The sequence below is a fragment of the Argentina silus genome, assembly GCF_951799395.1.
Source record: "Argentina silus genome assembly, chromosome: 3".
Taxonomy (NCBI): Eukaryota; Metazoa; Chordata; class Actinopteri; order Argentiniformes; family Argentinidae; genus Argentina; species Argentina silus.
Window position 1 is genome coordinate 11,723,418 of NC_139657.1, and position 15,595 is coordinate 11,739,012.

Here is a 15,595-nt window from a genome sequence, read left to right on the forward strand (position 1 = left end):
ATAACTTTACATAAATTCACCCCTATACCTGTGTAGTTACGCTTTAATTACTAGTAACCAAATTGTATTATATGTTACTGTTACAATAAGGTAATGCAAAATGAGTTGAATGGTTCAACTATATGCTAATTACAGAGATACACAGGTATAGTGGTAACTTGTGTATACAGTTGAACCTAAACCACCTGAATACAGAAAATAATGTACAACACATAACACAAACCTTTTTAATTTTAAATCCTCCTGATGTACATGCACATGTTCAGTAGTTCAATAATAATACAAACTTATCACCCTATAATCAAGAAAGCTAATTGCTCTGATATTTCAAGAGGGTGCCTGTGTCTAAATGCAATGATTTCTCAAGGTGAAAAGTGTTTTCATTGGTGTACTATAAAATAATTAGATGAATGCCTTTTAGATGGCTATCACACCTTCAACATTAAATTGAAGTCTAATTGCCAGTGTCAGATTTCCAGATATTTAAACTAATGGACATATTTAAACTAATGGAACTACTTCCTGATTTGAGTTTAGTCCAAGTATCCTATCTTCTCATGACTAAAATCTAGGACCTACAGTATCACTCCATTGTACAGTTTTTGTTGTCATAGGACACATTGTAGTCAAATCATGTTAAAACAATATGATGTTGGCCTTATCGAATATCAATGAGCTCTAAAGATATCACACAAGTGCTATTTGCATGTGAAAATGTCATGTGATGCATACGCTCCGTTGGTTGCTGCGTTTTGGTTGGTGGTCCACTCTGAAGAGTGTGGCATTAAAGATAAACATGAGGAAAATACAACTGTGAATGGAATGTAAGATATGACCCTCTCGGTTTTCAACTCCTTGGAAACTTCTTCACTGACAAAAATATATGTAAACATTATTTGTAGGTTTATAGTAGAATGATGGTACTGTACACAACTTATGGAAAAGCCAAGAGAGTGGTTTGAACAGAAAGGTGGTCTTTCAGTTCCTTGTTCCTTTATGCCATTTCAATCCCATCTTCTTTAAGTGGTGATTCAGCCTGGGCATCTTTGGTTTTGCTTGGAATGTCTTTGGGGGTTTTCCTGGAAATTGATTTAAATAACTGTTATTCCTGTCATTATCAAACTCATCAAACTGAACTGAACAAACTGAAGAATTTCATTGCTTAATTTTCATTACATAAATGTAATTTTTTTCAACAGTTCTGCATAGCCAGGACAAAACTTACTTGTTCTTCATAACCATGACAATCACGACTATGATGATTATTGCTCCGACGAGACCAAACACAATTCCCAAAATCAGTGCTGCAAGAAACATGATAGACTTTAATTGGAATGTTTTGTTAATATTCATGTTAGACAAAAGACTGTCGAACCTCTACTTACCAACTGGGGTGTCTGGTTCTTCATCCTCTGGTCCATCACCTTCATCTTTACACAGTACAAATAAGACGATTATTAAACAGTTTCGCCATGTGGCATAGAATACTACTGTAAGAGGATATGATAGAACATAGAGTAATAGTAAGGATATTTCATGATGAATGAAAAAAGAGCTTACCCTTGATACCAAAACATGTGGCATTGCACTGGTGGGAATCCAAGAATCTATTTCCATTTCCCACACAGCCAGTAAACTGGAATGTCTTGCACTTTTCATGAACAGAATCATAGTAGAAGCGTAAATACCGACCAAAGCATTCACCATGCAACTTAGGGAAGTGGCAAGAGTCTTTTTCTGTGTAGGAGAGACATATACATGTATCAACCATTAGGGATACCTCAATGGATATCTTCAGAGGATGGGACAATATATTGTAGGTTCAATTCTGTGCATCTTTTTTTTTTTTATCAATTTGTATAATACATGACCAATACTTCCTCAAACATTTGATTGTTGTGGGTGTAGTTACTGTTTTGTACCATATGGTGGCACATTGTAATCATGTCATATGCATGGTGCTTGAAATGAGCTTTGCGTGTAAACCTCATCAGATCAGATCCATCAGAAAACAAGGCACAACAATGGCACAGCTTTAAATCAAAATGTCATACCTTCAAGATAATAGTAACGGTCACACTTTATAGTACATGAATTGCTCTTCTGCCTATGTGTAACAATGTTATTTTACTACACAAAGCATTGTATTAACATGCTGCATAGTCATTTAGTCATTGTTTGCCATCACATTGTAACAGGGTTGAGCAGTTGTTTGTATTACTCACATGGAATAGGGACTGTTCGTTATTACATTTGTGCAATAACAAAAAAACTGCTCATCTGAATTGACTATGTAATTACAATGCAAATAACTATGCAAGAACTTCAACTTCACTTCAATACATTTTACTAGAGTAATTACAGTGTTACTACAACTTCAGTTGGTCATTTCAAAGGTGATTAACAGATTTATATATTTTTTCTTACCATGTGGTTATTGTATATGTCACAGTAGATGTCAGGTGAATACTATATCAACTGATCATTCAACCTACCCCTTAGGATTGTTACAGTAGATACAGTAGCTCCTACAGTAGTAAACCGCAGGATTCAAGGACAACTAAGAAAAACAGTGCCCCACATCTCCAAAGCTTGGTACTTAGATAGTAGGCCCTTAGAGCATGCTTTGAACGTGATCTTTTCCCGTGATAGTACTGTATGGATCTCTGCCTCAGATTTAGCTGAGGTAAACGTCATGAAACCTTATATCAGAGGACTGTAAATCTCTCTCTCTCTCTCTCTTTCATGTTTTATATTGCTGTTGAATACATGGCAGCCTTGAAGAATGAATATCTCTTAATGATTGTGGGGCTCTCCTTTCATAATCATAGAGCCATAAAACCTATTCCTTTATATATACGAAACTCCAAAGTCCTGGAGTTAATTGCTGTAATAAAGGGCATATTCTGTGATTAAATTGTCTAAATGTCTATATCCACTGCACCTACATAACCTAAAAGCTGAATGTGTCGATGCACACAGTACCCTCGACAGTTGAATACGATTGTGAGGACAATTGTGTTTGTAAAGTGGTAAATAAAATGTGTGTTATCTCACCATTCATGGGGTACACCGTCTCTGCCAAGGCAGAGCAGTTCCTCATACACTCCCTCTCATTACCAAAGCGGTTGGCATTTCCCCCAAATCCTGTGTATTTGAAAGGATAACACTTGTCTTTGGCTGCGTCATAATGCAGAAGGATTATAACGTCTGAGCCTTTGCCCTCATCGATAGGCAACGTACAGAATTCTGTTGGATCATAGAGAAATGAGTTAGAAGGCAAGTTGCTGTTAAATTCCTATAAGAAAACAGAAAAGCATTTTAACATGGAAATTCAACTTGAATTCTATATGTACAGTATCACCATTATGAGAAGGTGTGAATGTTACAGTAATTATATGGGACAATATATTGGAGCGATGAACGATATACTATACACAATGCAGCCTGATTCAGTGCAAATGAGCCTTGGTGCTATGTGTTCACAAGTCTAATGTTTAACTAACCCTGTCACTAAGGCCCACACCTTGTTTTTATGACTGCTATAAACATGTGTCATTTACTCATGGTTCGGTTTCAGCACTCCCGCCCTTAACGGATTGGTATGGCAGGTGGTTTTTAAAATGGAAATCAAATTTACAATTACCGAATCCATTTCCTTTTGCTAACAGGCCACATTTCTTCTTTTTTCATGTACGGTAGCTCTACATATTAAAGTATACAGCTGCACGGCCACAGCCCAACTTTCCTACATATTATGAAGATGGGCCCTATTAGCTGTGGTCTTTGCAAGCCAGGGGTTATTGAGTTTCTTGATGGAAGAAATAATTGTAGAGGAACTACACTTATTTAAAAGTTGAATATCCCAAACATACAACAGCTTTCTCATGACCATCTTTGATTCATCTTTGTGTCACTTTTAGTGCCTGTAAATGGTTCCTCTTTCTGAAACATCTTAAGAGATTTATAGAACTGTGTTGCATGCCTTAAATACAGAACTCACAGCTTTTATATCTGCATGTCGCCACACAAGATGACATGTTCATAAATAATCAAAAATACAGTGTTGAGTTGTCTCAAGTGTAATTGTAACCTGAATTGCAGGACAACACTTCCAAAACAAATCATCTCAAGACTTCATTCATTCTCAGATTTACACCATGGCACTTACACAATAGTGTAAGAAATATAGGCGCACTTTCTTTCACCCCTCCCCCCCCCCCCCCCCCCCTGTAACAACTAGGCCATAAATCTAATAATGATTACCATAACCGATGAGAAACATAGTAAAATTGCTTGTCTTAGACGCACACAATTTCATAGATTTCTCATTTTAGTTAACACTGTGTCTGTGTTTAGTAAATACTCTCTTTCATTAGGTCTTCACTTACGTAGCTAAAAGAAAACCGCCATTTTGTCAGAGTGATACTGGGATCATAAACATTTAAATAAGAACCTTTGAGCTCACTGCTAGTTTAATTGAAACCACTTTCTAGAATGTTACTGTAAATGTTGAATGTCACATTTGAGTAGCACAGGAGTATTCAATGCACAACATTTCCTTTCTTATCAAAATCTAATTTCCTTGTCCTCCCTCCCAAAGTCAAGAGGAAGAGCACCAGAAGCAGCCTATGTTACCTTATGTAGACATATTTCATAAGACATATTTCTTAATTCAAGATCTACAAAAAGGGCAGTAACTATAATGAACAACACAGAATTATTGAGTACTTTCACTTACCTGGCATTGTAAATTGAGATTGAACAACATAGAATGTTGCAAAAACAACCCCCAAAATGGCAAGGTGTCTCATCTTGCTGCTGCCGCTTGTACTCTCTCTACCAGAGTGAATGAGGGGTTGTAAACTACAATGGGAGTGGGCCCATCATCATCATTGACCTTCGTACCCATATTCTCCTAATACCAGTGGACGGCCAGGTATAAATCTGAATTGTAAAAACAGAAACAGAAACAAAACGATTTATAATATATTTTGGGCTCAGTTGTTGGGTACTGCTATTTCAGGGATTTATACTGGCTATTAGATACAAGATACAAGATATTTGTATTGCCATACGACCAAGTTTGGTTGAATTTGATTCCAGTACAGCATGATGGGGAGCTCTACATTCACCGATATATATGTACAGCAATCAGACTCCTGCGCCAGGGTCTGAAATTATGACAGACATATCACACATTGACCAACAGAATGTCATTCATCTGACTTACTGTATTTCATAGCATATCCACAATATCTAAGTCAGTAATAGTGTCACAACAACTGTATACATGTACTACTGTATAGCGAAAGTCATTTTTGGGCAAAGGTTGAACCGTCTGTGAAATGTGAAACCCAAGACTTTCAATCAGTCTAAATCACATACAAGCTAGTGTAACTGGTTTTGTCAAGGATACTTCAAAAATAAACCTAAAAGATGATTGAGGTAGCATGAATGGCAATTAAAAAAGATTCAGGTATGTATGGCTTGTGACACATGTCTGTGTGTACTTGCAGATGGTATATTGCCAGAGGTGTACCCAATTGCCTTAGTAAGTAAGAAAGATATGTCATTGTATCATGGACTAATTGTGTAGAACACCTGCAGGTATAATAAGTGATTGATGAGGATGGATGGGTAAGAGATCTCCCTCCAGACAGCCAGTGGGAACAGGTCCCTTGCATAGGTCTACTTATAACTCAGCTGTCTAAGTGTTACATGATTCCAGTTGCCCAGAAATGGTGCCAGTTCTAAGAATAATATCCCCACACACATGATTCTAACATGCCCCAAACAGATATCATACACCTCACTGTGGGTGCTAGGGACATTCAACAGCACATTACCACATTCAACAACACATAACCTTTAACCAAGTCTTCTAGATTGTAAGAGACCCCTCCATTTACTGGTGTTAATGGAATGCTCAACAACATAGGTCTATTCATTGTAGGATCATTATAGAGGGACCATGATGACCCACAGAGGCAGTACATTATGTCCAGATAACACCCAGATGTCTCTGCCTATAATTAGGAGAGAGTCATATCTGTTATCTACAGCAAGAGAGGTAAACAACAATGAATAGTGTGATTAATTGTGAAGTCTGCTAGGATCATTTGATTTCTATGAACTCAATCTCTTTAGCACGGACTGCAGCGCACAACGACTCGATAAAATAACAATTACAGAGAATGAAACGGTCTAATCGAGGTGAGGTTTGTGCACGTGTAAAATACAAATAAAGAAACTTTGTTAGAAGAATGCAATTAAAGTTTGAGATAAATGTAAATGCATGGTGTTCTGAGAGTTGTGGGTGTGGAATTATGATGCAGGAATTCTTGAGAGAAACTCGAGGGCGCACAGAATTCCACCGGTACACGTGTCTCAGCGGAGGAGAAATCTCATGCTGGCGTTGAGGACAATGCAAATGAATCCCTCGTCCAAGTGTGCCTAAAGGTTTCACTAACGAAACAGGTCATCCTAACTTAATCGGTGACAGTGAATAACGGATGCAGTCGTTCTTGAACTGTCACTGGGGATGGAGACGACACTGGAGGCTGGTTTGTTATTGCTCTGACGTCAGTGAGCTCTATAATGAAGCTGACGAGACTACTATAAAAGCCGGGTTTGAAAGCGTGTGTGAGTACGAGACCCTTTGGTGTTTATGAAAACATCGACGTCTGAAGACACAAAAATGCAGTCTCAGAACCTGACACCTATGCTGATTATCGTTATGACTGCCGTCTCTGGTATGCATGGTAAGAATAAGAACTTGCTTAAAGTTTTTGGATGTAGTAGATTGATCAATAATCAGATGATGATCCTAACTCACTCTTTTATAATTAACTTGTATGCAGTTGGTAGAAGGGATAATCAATGTTAGTTTTGTGACAGTAGATTAGATGGTTAATCTACAATCAGGCATCATCGCTCACTCATGTCACAGTAGCTACGGACACAGGTGGTGTGAGAAATATGGTTTAAGACCTCTCAAAAGACTTTTCACCCTGCTAGGTAAAAGTGTGCTCAGACAATGACTTATTCAACCATGTCAAACCAAAAGAATATCGAATTGAAGTAGACATGAATATACATGAATTGATGATACATCATGTTGGAGTAATTCAGGTACAGATGACTTTGTGAATGAAACAGTTATAAAGTTATGACATAAAGAAAAACTGCTGGCTCTTAATTTTGTCATTAGACAAATTCTACAATTCCTTTTCTTATTCTGGAGAGTTTCCTGTGAAGGGAAACTAGCTAAATGAGTTGAGTTTATTTTAATTCCTGACTGCCTGTGTTTTAGTGTTGTTGCTGTTCTATAAAGTATACTGTAGGACTCACTTAGACATAATAACAGGACAATGTGAGGACAGCTGAACATATTTCCCATCATTAAAGTTATGAGCATGTTGAATCATGCTTAACTGATAAACGGTACCCTACTTCATGTGTCTGCTTGGTACTGAAACTGACTGGTACCGACCAGTGCAGCAAGTTTCATCAAGGGAAAGCAGTTTGCCTTGGAATGCATTCTCTGCAGTGATTTACAGTGTCTGACAACAAGATGTTATTGCATCATTCCATTAACTTGGTGTGTTGTCGTGGTCCATTTCAGAGGGACATCAGTTAGGTCATATCAAATGCAAATATAACAATTCCCTGAATATTGTTGTGACTGCTTGATTTTTTGTTTTTCAGGTGCTAAATGGACATACACCGGTAAGTTTATTTTTTATTTTTGCCTCGTCATAATTTTATGGCTTTTAATAATTGCATAGTATGTACAAGATGATTGTTTTCACTGTCTACCACCCTGGTACTTGTCCATTTTGGGTGCTGGTCCTTGTGAAGGGCAACAGCATTTTCACACATATTGAAAGCAACATATACCCTCTCCGTTACCCTCTCTAGCAGAGTATACTACGTATAGGAAAGTATTCATCACTTATTTTGGTCCCGCGCGGGGAGTAATTCTTAAGTGAGTAACACCTATTCTAGGGCCAGCACCTCATGTTATCCAATGCCAATGCTTCATACCAGTGTGGACAGTCACACGGTTTGGCAAGTATGATAACGATATCAAATACAAATTACTCAAAAGGAGACCGATGATCCAGCATTTGACCTTACTTTGACCTGTTGAACACGGGAACTATCATCAACATCTCTGTCATCTCATTTTGACACAGCATTGCTATCTAGCCCCCAGCAGACCAGCACGTGTGGCTGAACCCTGCCTGCGGCTCATTCCTGGAGGGCTATGTGAAGAGGCCACTTGAACCATTACTAACTCTTACATAAGCTGAGCCTCACAGTATTGTTCCCCTGTGTATAATGCCACTGGAAGGTGAAATGGTCATTTTAGGCTGTTGTTACTGAATCAGAATAAAATGTCAAAGCCTTTGGGCCTGTTTGTTTCTTGGTATCAAAGAAAATACTTTGACTATTGAGGTATTATTGTTTTTGGAAAATGCATTTCTGAGCTAAGGACATTTAGGAGAAAATGGGAAATCATTTTGCAATACATTACTTTGAGAAATCTGTTGTCTAACGTAAGCCTAGTAATAAGTAATAAGCACCAGTTTTATGTTGTGCAATTTCCTGAATAATATATGGAGCTATTATATACAGTTTACTATTTCAATTTGTAAAGTGTGTTTTTTAATTGACACTGAAACTGTCTTCGGTGGAGCACAGGCTATGTCAGCAATAATGCCCTTGACTGGGACACATAGCTTTTTATAGAGAACGTTTGTGCGAATAAAAAACTGCATCTCATTTTTATGCACTGTAATTTGCGTGAAATATTTATAGTAAAAGGAAATGACACTTGCTGTATTTGGAGGTTTGTGGGTGGCTGATCCGCCCTGATATTAATTACAGCAGTGACATGCAATTAATGAGAGAAAACACCTGTCTGCTGATTCCATTCACACGTCTGTTGGGCTGTAATTCTACCCCTATGGGCATTGAGGAATACTTCCTGTGAGAAATGTTCTAACAGAGGAATGCTGCAATATTAGCTCTAATATATAATAGTAGCTCTGCCATGAAATATGTTTTGGACACCCACCCTGTGCTGATCAGCTACCAGCAGTGTACCACCAACCATTCAGGTTAGTCATGGACATTTTACACCTGGATTCTTCCACGTGTTCACACAGTACATCAACTAGTCAGTCATGTGAGCTAAAGAGCCATCTCAGAACCCAGAATCTAATCTCTTGAGAGACTAGACTAGCTAAACAGCAACAATGAAGTGTGTGGAAAAAAAAACAGTGGGTGAGTGTTTTTGCAACAGTACATTTCTAAGAAGTCAGGGTGAGAGAGTGGTGTGGTTGCTCCAGAACAAAAAAAACGGTTGATGTGCAAAGAACCCCGGGCTTCTTCTTAAGTGCGGCGTGGTGGTGGGTTTCATCTTCAGTTACAATCAAACCATGAGGCGGCCTCCTCCACCCTCAGAAGCTGATGGCCTGGAGGGACAATTGCATTCTCTGCTGACTCTGGCATAGCTGAGTCATACATACTCACCTCAACACTCTCTCTGATGATACAACTGCTTTAGTTGCCTCACCCAAGATGTCACCAGTGCAGATGAAATGCCAAGATTGTACTATTCAAAGGACTGATCCAGGCTCTATTTAAGGGATGCATTCCTTTTGTATTACTTTTATCACTCCTCCCCTCCTCATCATATTAAATAATGCAAAAATGTATATTAATTAGGTATAGGTGTTGCACCAGGATGATTGATTGACACACACTATTTGTGACAAAGCAAGTTAGTGCAGTGGTTTGTTCAGGAGTTTGTGCAGTGGTTTGTTCAGGAGTTTGTGCAGTGGTTTGTTCGAGCTCCTGGCCATACTCTCTTTTCCTTTTGACATGTCATGTGGAATCAATTCAATGTGACAGGAGTGATCAGGAGGGAGACAACATCATTCACATTAACAACAATCATATGTGAAGATGTCCAATCCTTGGAATGAAATCTGAATGAATAATTAATTGGCTGTCAAAAGATAATATGTGAAATATGTTAGTAGGCCACCAGCTAATATTGTATTGAACTCTGTCTGTTTAGCAGTCACTCTGTGTTGCTAAGAGAAAGTTTGAATTTGTGACATTTTTGCTGAAAGCCCAGTATGGAATCTTTCTCTTGACTTCACTGACTGAATGAATGCGTCATGGTGTTCCGGAACTCTCCTTTAATTTGTGTAATTTATGTCAATTGACAATTTTCCCTTTATGTTTTTATCCAAGAACAGCCTGCTCCATCGTTCAATCTTTACAGTACATCCATAGTGCTCTCATCCTTTGGCCTCTCCTTGTCATAACAGATAATTGGGAGCCCCTTGCTCTGTGCCCACTCTGCGACAGCAAATCATCTTTGAGTGGAGGGAAGCTACAGCATACAAACTGGAAAGGCACCCAAGGCTGAGATCATATAAACTGCATGGTTTGCAAAAGAGGCCCTTTTTTTGGTGAAATGCGCTTTATAGAAACCTTTCATTTGGCAAGGGACAGCAGCATTCTCACTGGTTGTTCCAGCTAACAACAGTCTGTTTCTCACTCTCACTGCCTCTGATTGCTAGTGCTGACAGGGCCAAGAACTGGCAGGATGCAAGCCACAGGCCTCTCCCATGCTGCCGTGCAGTCGACCCTGTACACAGATAATAATACCGCACTTTGATTACAGATAAAACATTCATTCGGCCAGGATAAACCTGGCACCCTTTGAAGTCATCCCCTTCATATTAGGTTATGGCTTTGTACCAAGCCTGCCCTTTAAGTAGAGCAACTTAACATTTGAAAGGCCATCTGCTGTATTTCAACCCAGAGGCGGAATTGAAGCACCCCTTTTGAAGTGACCCGATTGCACAGTAGGTCAAATGTCTATTTTGGTCAGGGGGATGCATTTTAGGTATGTCCTACTGTATGTTATGGAGTGTTCCAGGATTCCCTGAGAGAACAGTTGCATCATCTGTGGACAGCAGTAGAGAGTGATCAAACCATTTATCTTTTGATGATCTAACAGGACCTGATGGAGAGCACTACTGGTCCAAGCACTATCCATTCTGCGGTGGTGCATTCCAGTCACCAATCGACTTCCAGACACAACTTCTGAGGTTTGACCCAACCTTGCAGCCAATTGAGGTTCAGAACTACAACCTGTCAACCAATGAGCAGCTTACACTCGGAAACAACGGACACTCTGGTGAGTGTAAATACTGTACATAGTAAAGTCACACACACAAACTCAATATGGCATATTGATGTTGGTGTTATTCAACACGTTTTGTAACTTTACACTTATAGTGCAACAGTACACTTTTGAGTGAAGGTTTTAAGCCTGCTGAAATGTAAAATCTCATCACAACAATAGATTGAACTATTTCCCAAATTGAGACAATTTAATTATGCTGATGATAACACTCACATTAGCAGACATCCCTGAAATGGTTTCTTCTTTCTTCTTGTCTCAGTGACCTAATTTCTGGATCAACGTGTCTGGGTCAAATGATAGGAGGCTCTTCTCTCTGGATCCACCACAGCAATTTTCCATAATCACTCTCTTATTACACTATGATAGCTGCCCTTATACCCAAAAGTAAGCACTGTATTTTTAGTCTCGGAAAATAAGAGTGGGCATTAGTCATCAGTGTTATACTGGGTAATGTGCTAGTTAAATAAGAAAAGGAACAATCTTCAGTTTTATTTTCTGCTATCATCATTCTGATTTCTATGACATGAACATTTAATTGCTGTGTCTTACAATAGCTTTCTGAAAATAGACAACAATTCCCACCACAGGGGCACAATGGGACAACTGGGACATTTGAAGTGTATGTTCTTCAAATTGCTATTTTTGTATTGTAATTCACTTGTTGCATTAAATGTAATGTGCCTGCTATGTAATGTCCCTGCTACTACATCAGCATTGGTCAAGACATGTCATTACCATGACAGTGACATCACTAGAGATAAAAAGCTATTCAGAGGCCACTACTTCACCACCTGCTATCATCAACCAATAGGGTGCATGGACCAACCAGACAGATGCTTATGCTTGCATTCCTTACGGGCTCCTGTTATGCTGTTGGCTAAGTGGCAATGTCAGTGTGACTGTACACTTGAGGCATGCTGACACAGCTCTCTGTCTCCCTAAACATCCACCCATCCCTCAGTGACTTAATGATATAGGTCCTGACAGTGACAGGCAACTGCGTCATTCCACCTTATGACAGTCGCAGCAGGAGGTTAACTGCTTGACACTTTGACAGCAGGGAACAAGGGTGGCTTTGGCTCCTTGGTAGGTCTCTTGGACATCAGCTGACACGGACTGTCAAAACTCACCTGGTACTTAACATTTACATGATCCTCTTTTATGCAGTGTCTTCATGGATTAGATGGCTGCAGTTGAATCATACATATCAGCATGTTTATCCTTGACTCTGGATGAGCTTCCTTAAGCACTTTATGTGTCAGGTAAAGTATCGTAATAGCTTGGATAGTCAGATCTGTTTGCGCTTGAGGAGTCGGCTGAAGCTACTAGGCTAGTATTGCCAAGCCAGTGGGGTAAAGCGATTCATTGCTCCACCTAAAGGCATCACACATCAACTGTCTGCCAGAAAAAGTCACTCGCATTGTCAGATGAAGTCACTCACTACAAAAGTCATTCATCTTTCCAGAGACTCTTCCTGACCAGTCGCATGCACGGTTGTGTATTTGTTTCCCACAGTGCAACTGTCGCTGCCCTCCAGGATGCACATCTCCAGCCTGCCTCAGCGCTACTCTGCTGCTCAGCTCCACTTCCACTGGGGCTCCCCCAGCCTGCCCGCCGGCTCAGAGCACACTGTCAACGGCAGGCAGTTTGCAGCAGAGGTAAACTCACTTGGACCTCTACTGTATATAGCGTGAATGCATGGAAGCACTGCCACCACTCATGTATTTGAGGATAAATGCTGAACAGTGGGGTACACTGCAGGCGGTACCCTTCCTCAACTTGTTAGTTGAAGGAGCCAAACATAATAATAAGGTCCCCAGCAGCATTCCCCTCACACTTGGAACTTTTACAAGTAGTGTAGTGTGTTAGATGAACTACCAGTGTTAGAGCGCTGCTAACCCCACAGTTTGACGGAAGACTAATTTCATCATGAAACATCAAACATCAACCAGGGCTCCGACGAATGATTTAATATTCAGTGACTTAAGAGTGTGACATTTGACTGGCAGAGACACCAGAGCCAATGACACCAACCCTCACAGGCCCGCAGACTAAAGCTGAAGAAACTGCTTAGAGCTGCCTGTCTGCATATCCGTGTCCCAGTTCTCTCAACGTCAAGAGGCTGATGTGCACTCTGAAGCACACACCCTCTTAGCAGTTACAGAAACAGCTTATTGTGCATCTTCCACTTTATACTACTGTATAATTGAACGTTCATGGATTCCTCTGAAAGCACGTTCCATTCAGATTATAGACACTAGGAATACAAGTTAAGCAGCAAACGAGCAGTTTCAAGACTACAGTAGCTGTTGCACAAAAGATACGATATGCGTCGTGTGTTTAGAAGTGACGAGAGCCAAGCCACCAAGTGGGAGCATGTAGATACTAAACCTGCCCATCGAAACTATTACCCTTTGTGTAACACCCTTTGGGATTCAGTTATTCTTTGGTGTGCAAAATGATAGACTGCATTTTGCGGGCACAAATTGCACATTATTGTCTTTTTATGAGTATGGTTTACATTGTCACATCCAACCAAATTACAAATACAGTTAAAGTATGCTTATTTTGGAACAGATCAGTTACTGTAGATCAAAAGAGGTGCCTTGGCATTTTTACTGTGATTTCTCCTAGTTACAAGTACCCAAAAAAGCTCAAATGTAATTAAACTGAACCTCAGCAGTATGTCATCTTTTCACATTTCTCAAAGGATTTGGAGGATTAACGAAAGTAGATTATTATATACACTTGGATTCCCAACCACCTCTGGAGAGTGTATCTATGTTGAGAGGTTGTCACGCCTCGATGTGTCAGGCCCAGTAAGTGGTTTTTACACATGAAAAGGGTGACGAAGTTTGGTCAAACCGTTTATTTTGACAGTTGTCATTCAGCATTAGAGATTCTGTCAGCTACTACTGTACATATTTAGATTAGATTCAACTTTATTGTCATTGTGCAGAGTACAAGTACAGAGACAACGAAATGCGTCTAACCAGAAGTGCAAAAAAGCAGAAAAGTGCAATTTAGGAAGGAATATTATGTTCAAAGAGATAGGCAGCAACAGAGGATCTTCCTTTCCCTGTTTTTACAGTGCACTGATGATCATTGCTGTTTAACATTGTAGTTGAATTCAAAGAAGAAAACAGGTGAGTTTATAGATGAAAATAAAGCTTGGCATGTAGCTTTAATGAAAGTTACAACCTGCCTCCTTTTATGGGACCATTGGATCTCCACAGTGAACCACACTGAAAGTCCTGTGGTTTGACCTGCATGAGCACAGTAAGAGTGAACATCTTTTCAACTGCCCAGATGACCACAAGGTTCCTTGATGACATGCCGTAGTTGAGGAGCCGAGTGATGTTAAATTGAACATATCCCAGAAAGTATTATCCCCCTTTTTTTCCCAGGACAGGCCCGAGTCTATGAATACCCAGTATATGACTGTCTGTCTGCATCAAGCCCTGCCTGTCGCCTGCATTTATGGGACAGAAGCGAATATACCTCTCAGAAGTGCTATTATCAGAGGAGATGATGATAGTTTTTGAGTCATTCATAAACAGTTAATGACTCAATGATTAAAGGTGTGTCATCATCATTTCGTGCTGCGGTACCAAAACGTGGCTTGCTCTGGTATGCACTAGCAGCCCTGTAACTTACTATAAACTAATTGAAATGCCCTTTATAAACCAAAACCTTTATAAAGGATAGCTTGGATAGCTTAAAAGCAAGTGTTTGGATAGCTTAAAAGGAAGTGTTACCTTGATTTCTACTGTATTGTTGTTCAATGATTTAGTACTGCAACTACTGTACTGTGAATCCATTCATTTCTTGTAAGGCAGAATTCTCAACAGTATGTCATGAAACAATGTGAAAACACCATGCTATTTTAAAGCCAATTAACACCTGAAAATGTGCAGTCTACAGTGTCAGTCACATTGTGCAAACAACTTCTCTCCAGTTATTTATAGAGTAGACAGATTTCTTGGAAGGGGCAATAATGAAGCAGAGGATAGATAGGCCTGTGTCTGCTGTGATTACACTGTGACTGATGAAAACACTCCGATTGTGTTTGAACATGGAACCCTTTTTTATCTCTTCAATGTTCCTTAGATGCATGTTGTGCACTTCAACTCTGACAAGTATCCCAACGTTTCCATGGCAATAGACAAATCGGACGGGCTGGCTGTGCTGGGTGTTCTGATTGAGGTGAGATCCTGTGGAGAGAGGGACAGGGGTAAGAAAGAGCAGCCTCACTACAGACTGTGTGTGTGTGTGTGTGTGTGTGTGTGTGTGTGTGTGTGTGTGTGTGTGTGTGTGTGTGTGTGTGTGTGTTTGTACACTAACTGTGTCTCTGATTCA

The 15,595-nt window shown here is 39.7% G+C and overlaps 1 protein-coding gene across 1 annotated transcript; it reads right to left on the reverse strand.

The window, feature by feature from the left end:
• Positions 1-345: 345 nt before the first annotated feature.
• On the reverse strand, positions 346-4,748 carry LOC310802141 (inter-alpha-trypsin inhibitor; the record flags this gene model as incomplete). Its single annotated transcript, XM_083666432.1, has 6 exons — positions 346-1,079; positions 1,226-1,304; positions 1,386-1,430; positions 1,561-1,737; positions 3,058-3,249; positions 4,742-4,748. The coding sequence occupies 6 exons, from the start codon at positions 4,746-4,748 to the stop codon at positions 995-997; spliced, it is 585 nt and encodes a 194-aa protein (XP_083522558.1). The 3' UTR covers positions 346-994.
• Between the last annotated feature and the right edge of the window lie 10,847 nt (positions 4,749-15,595).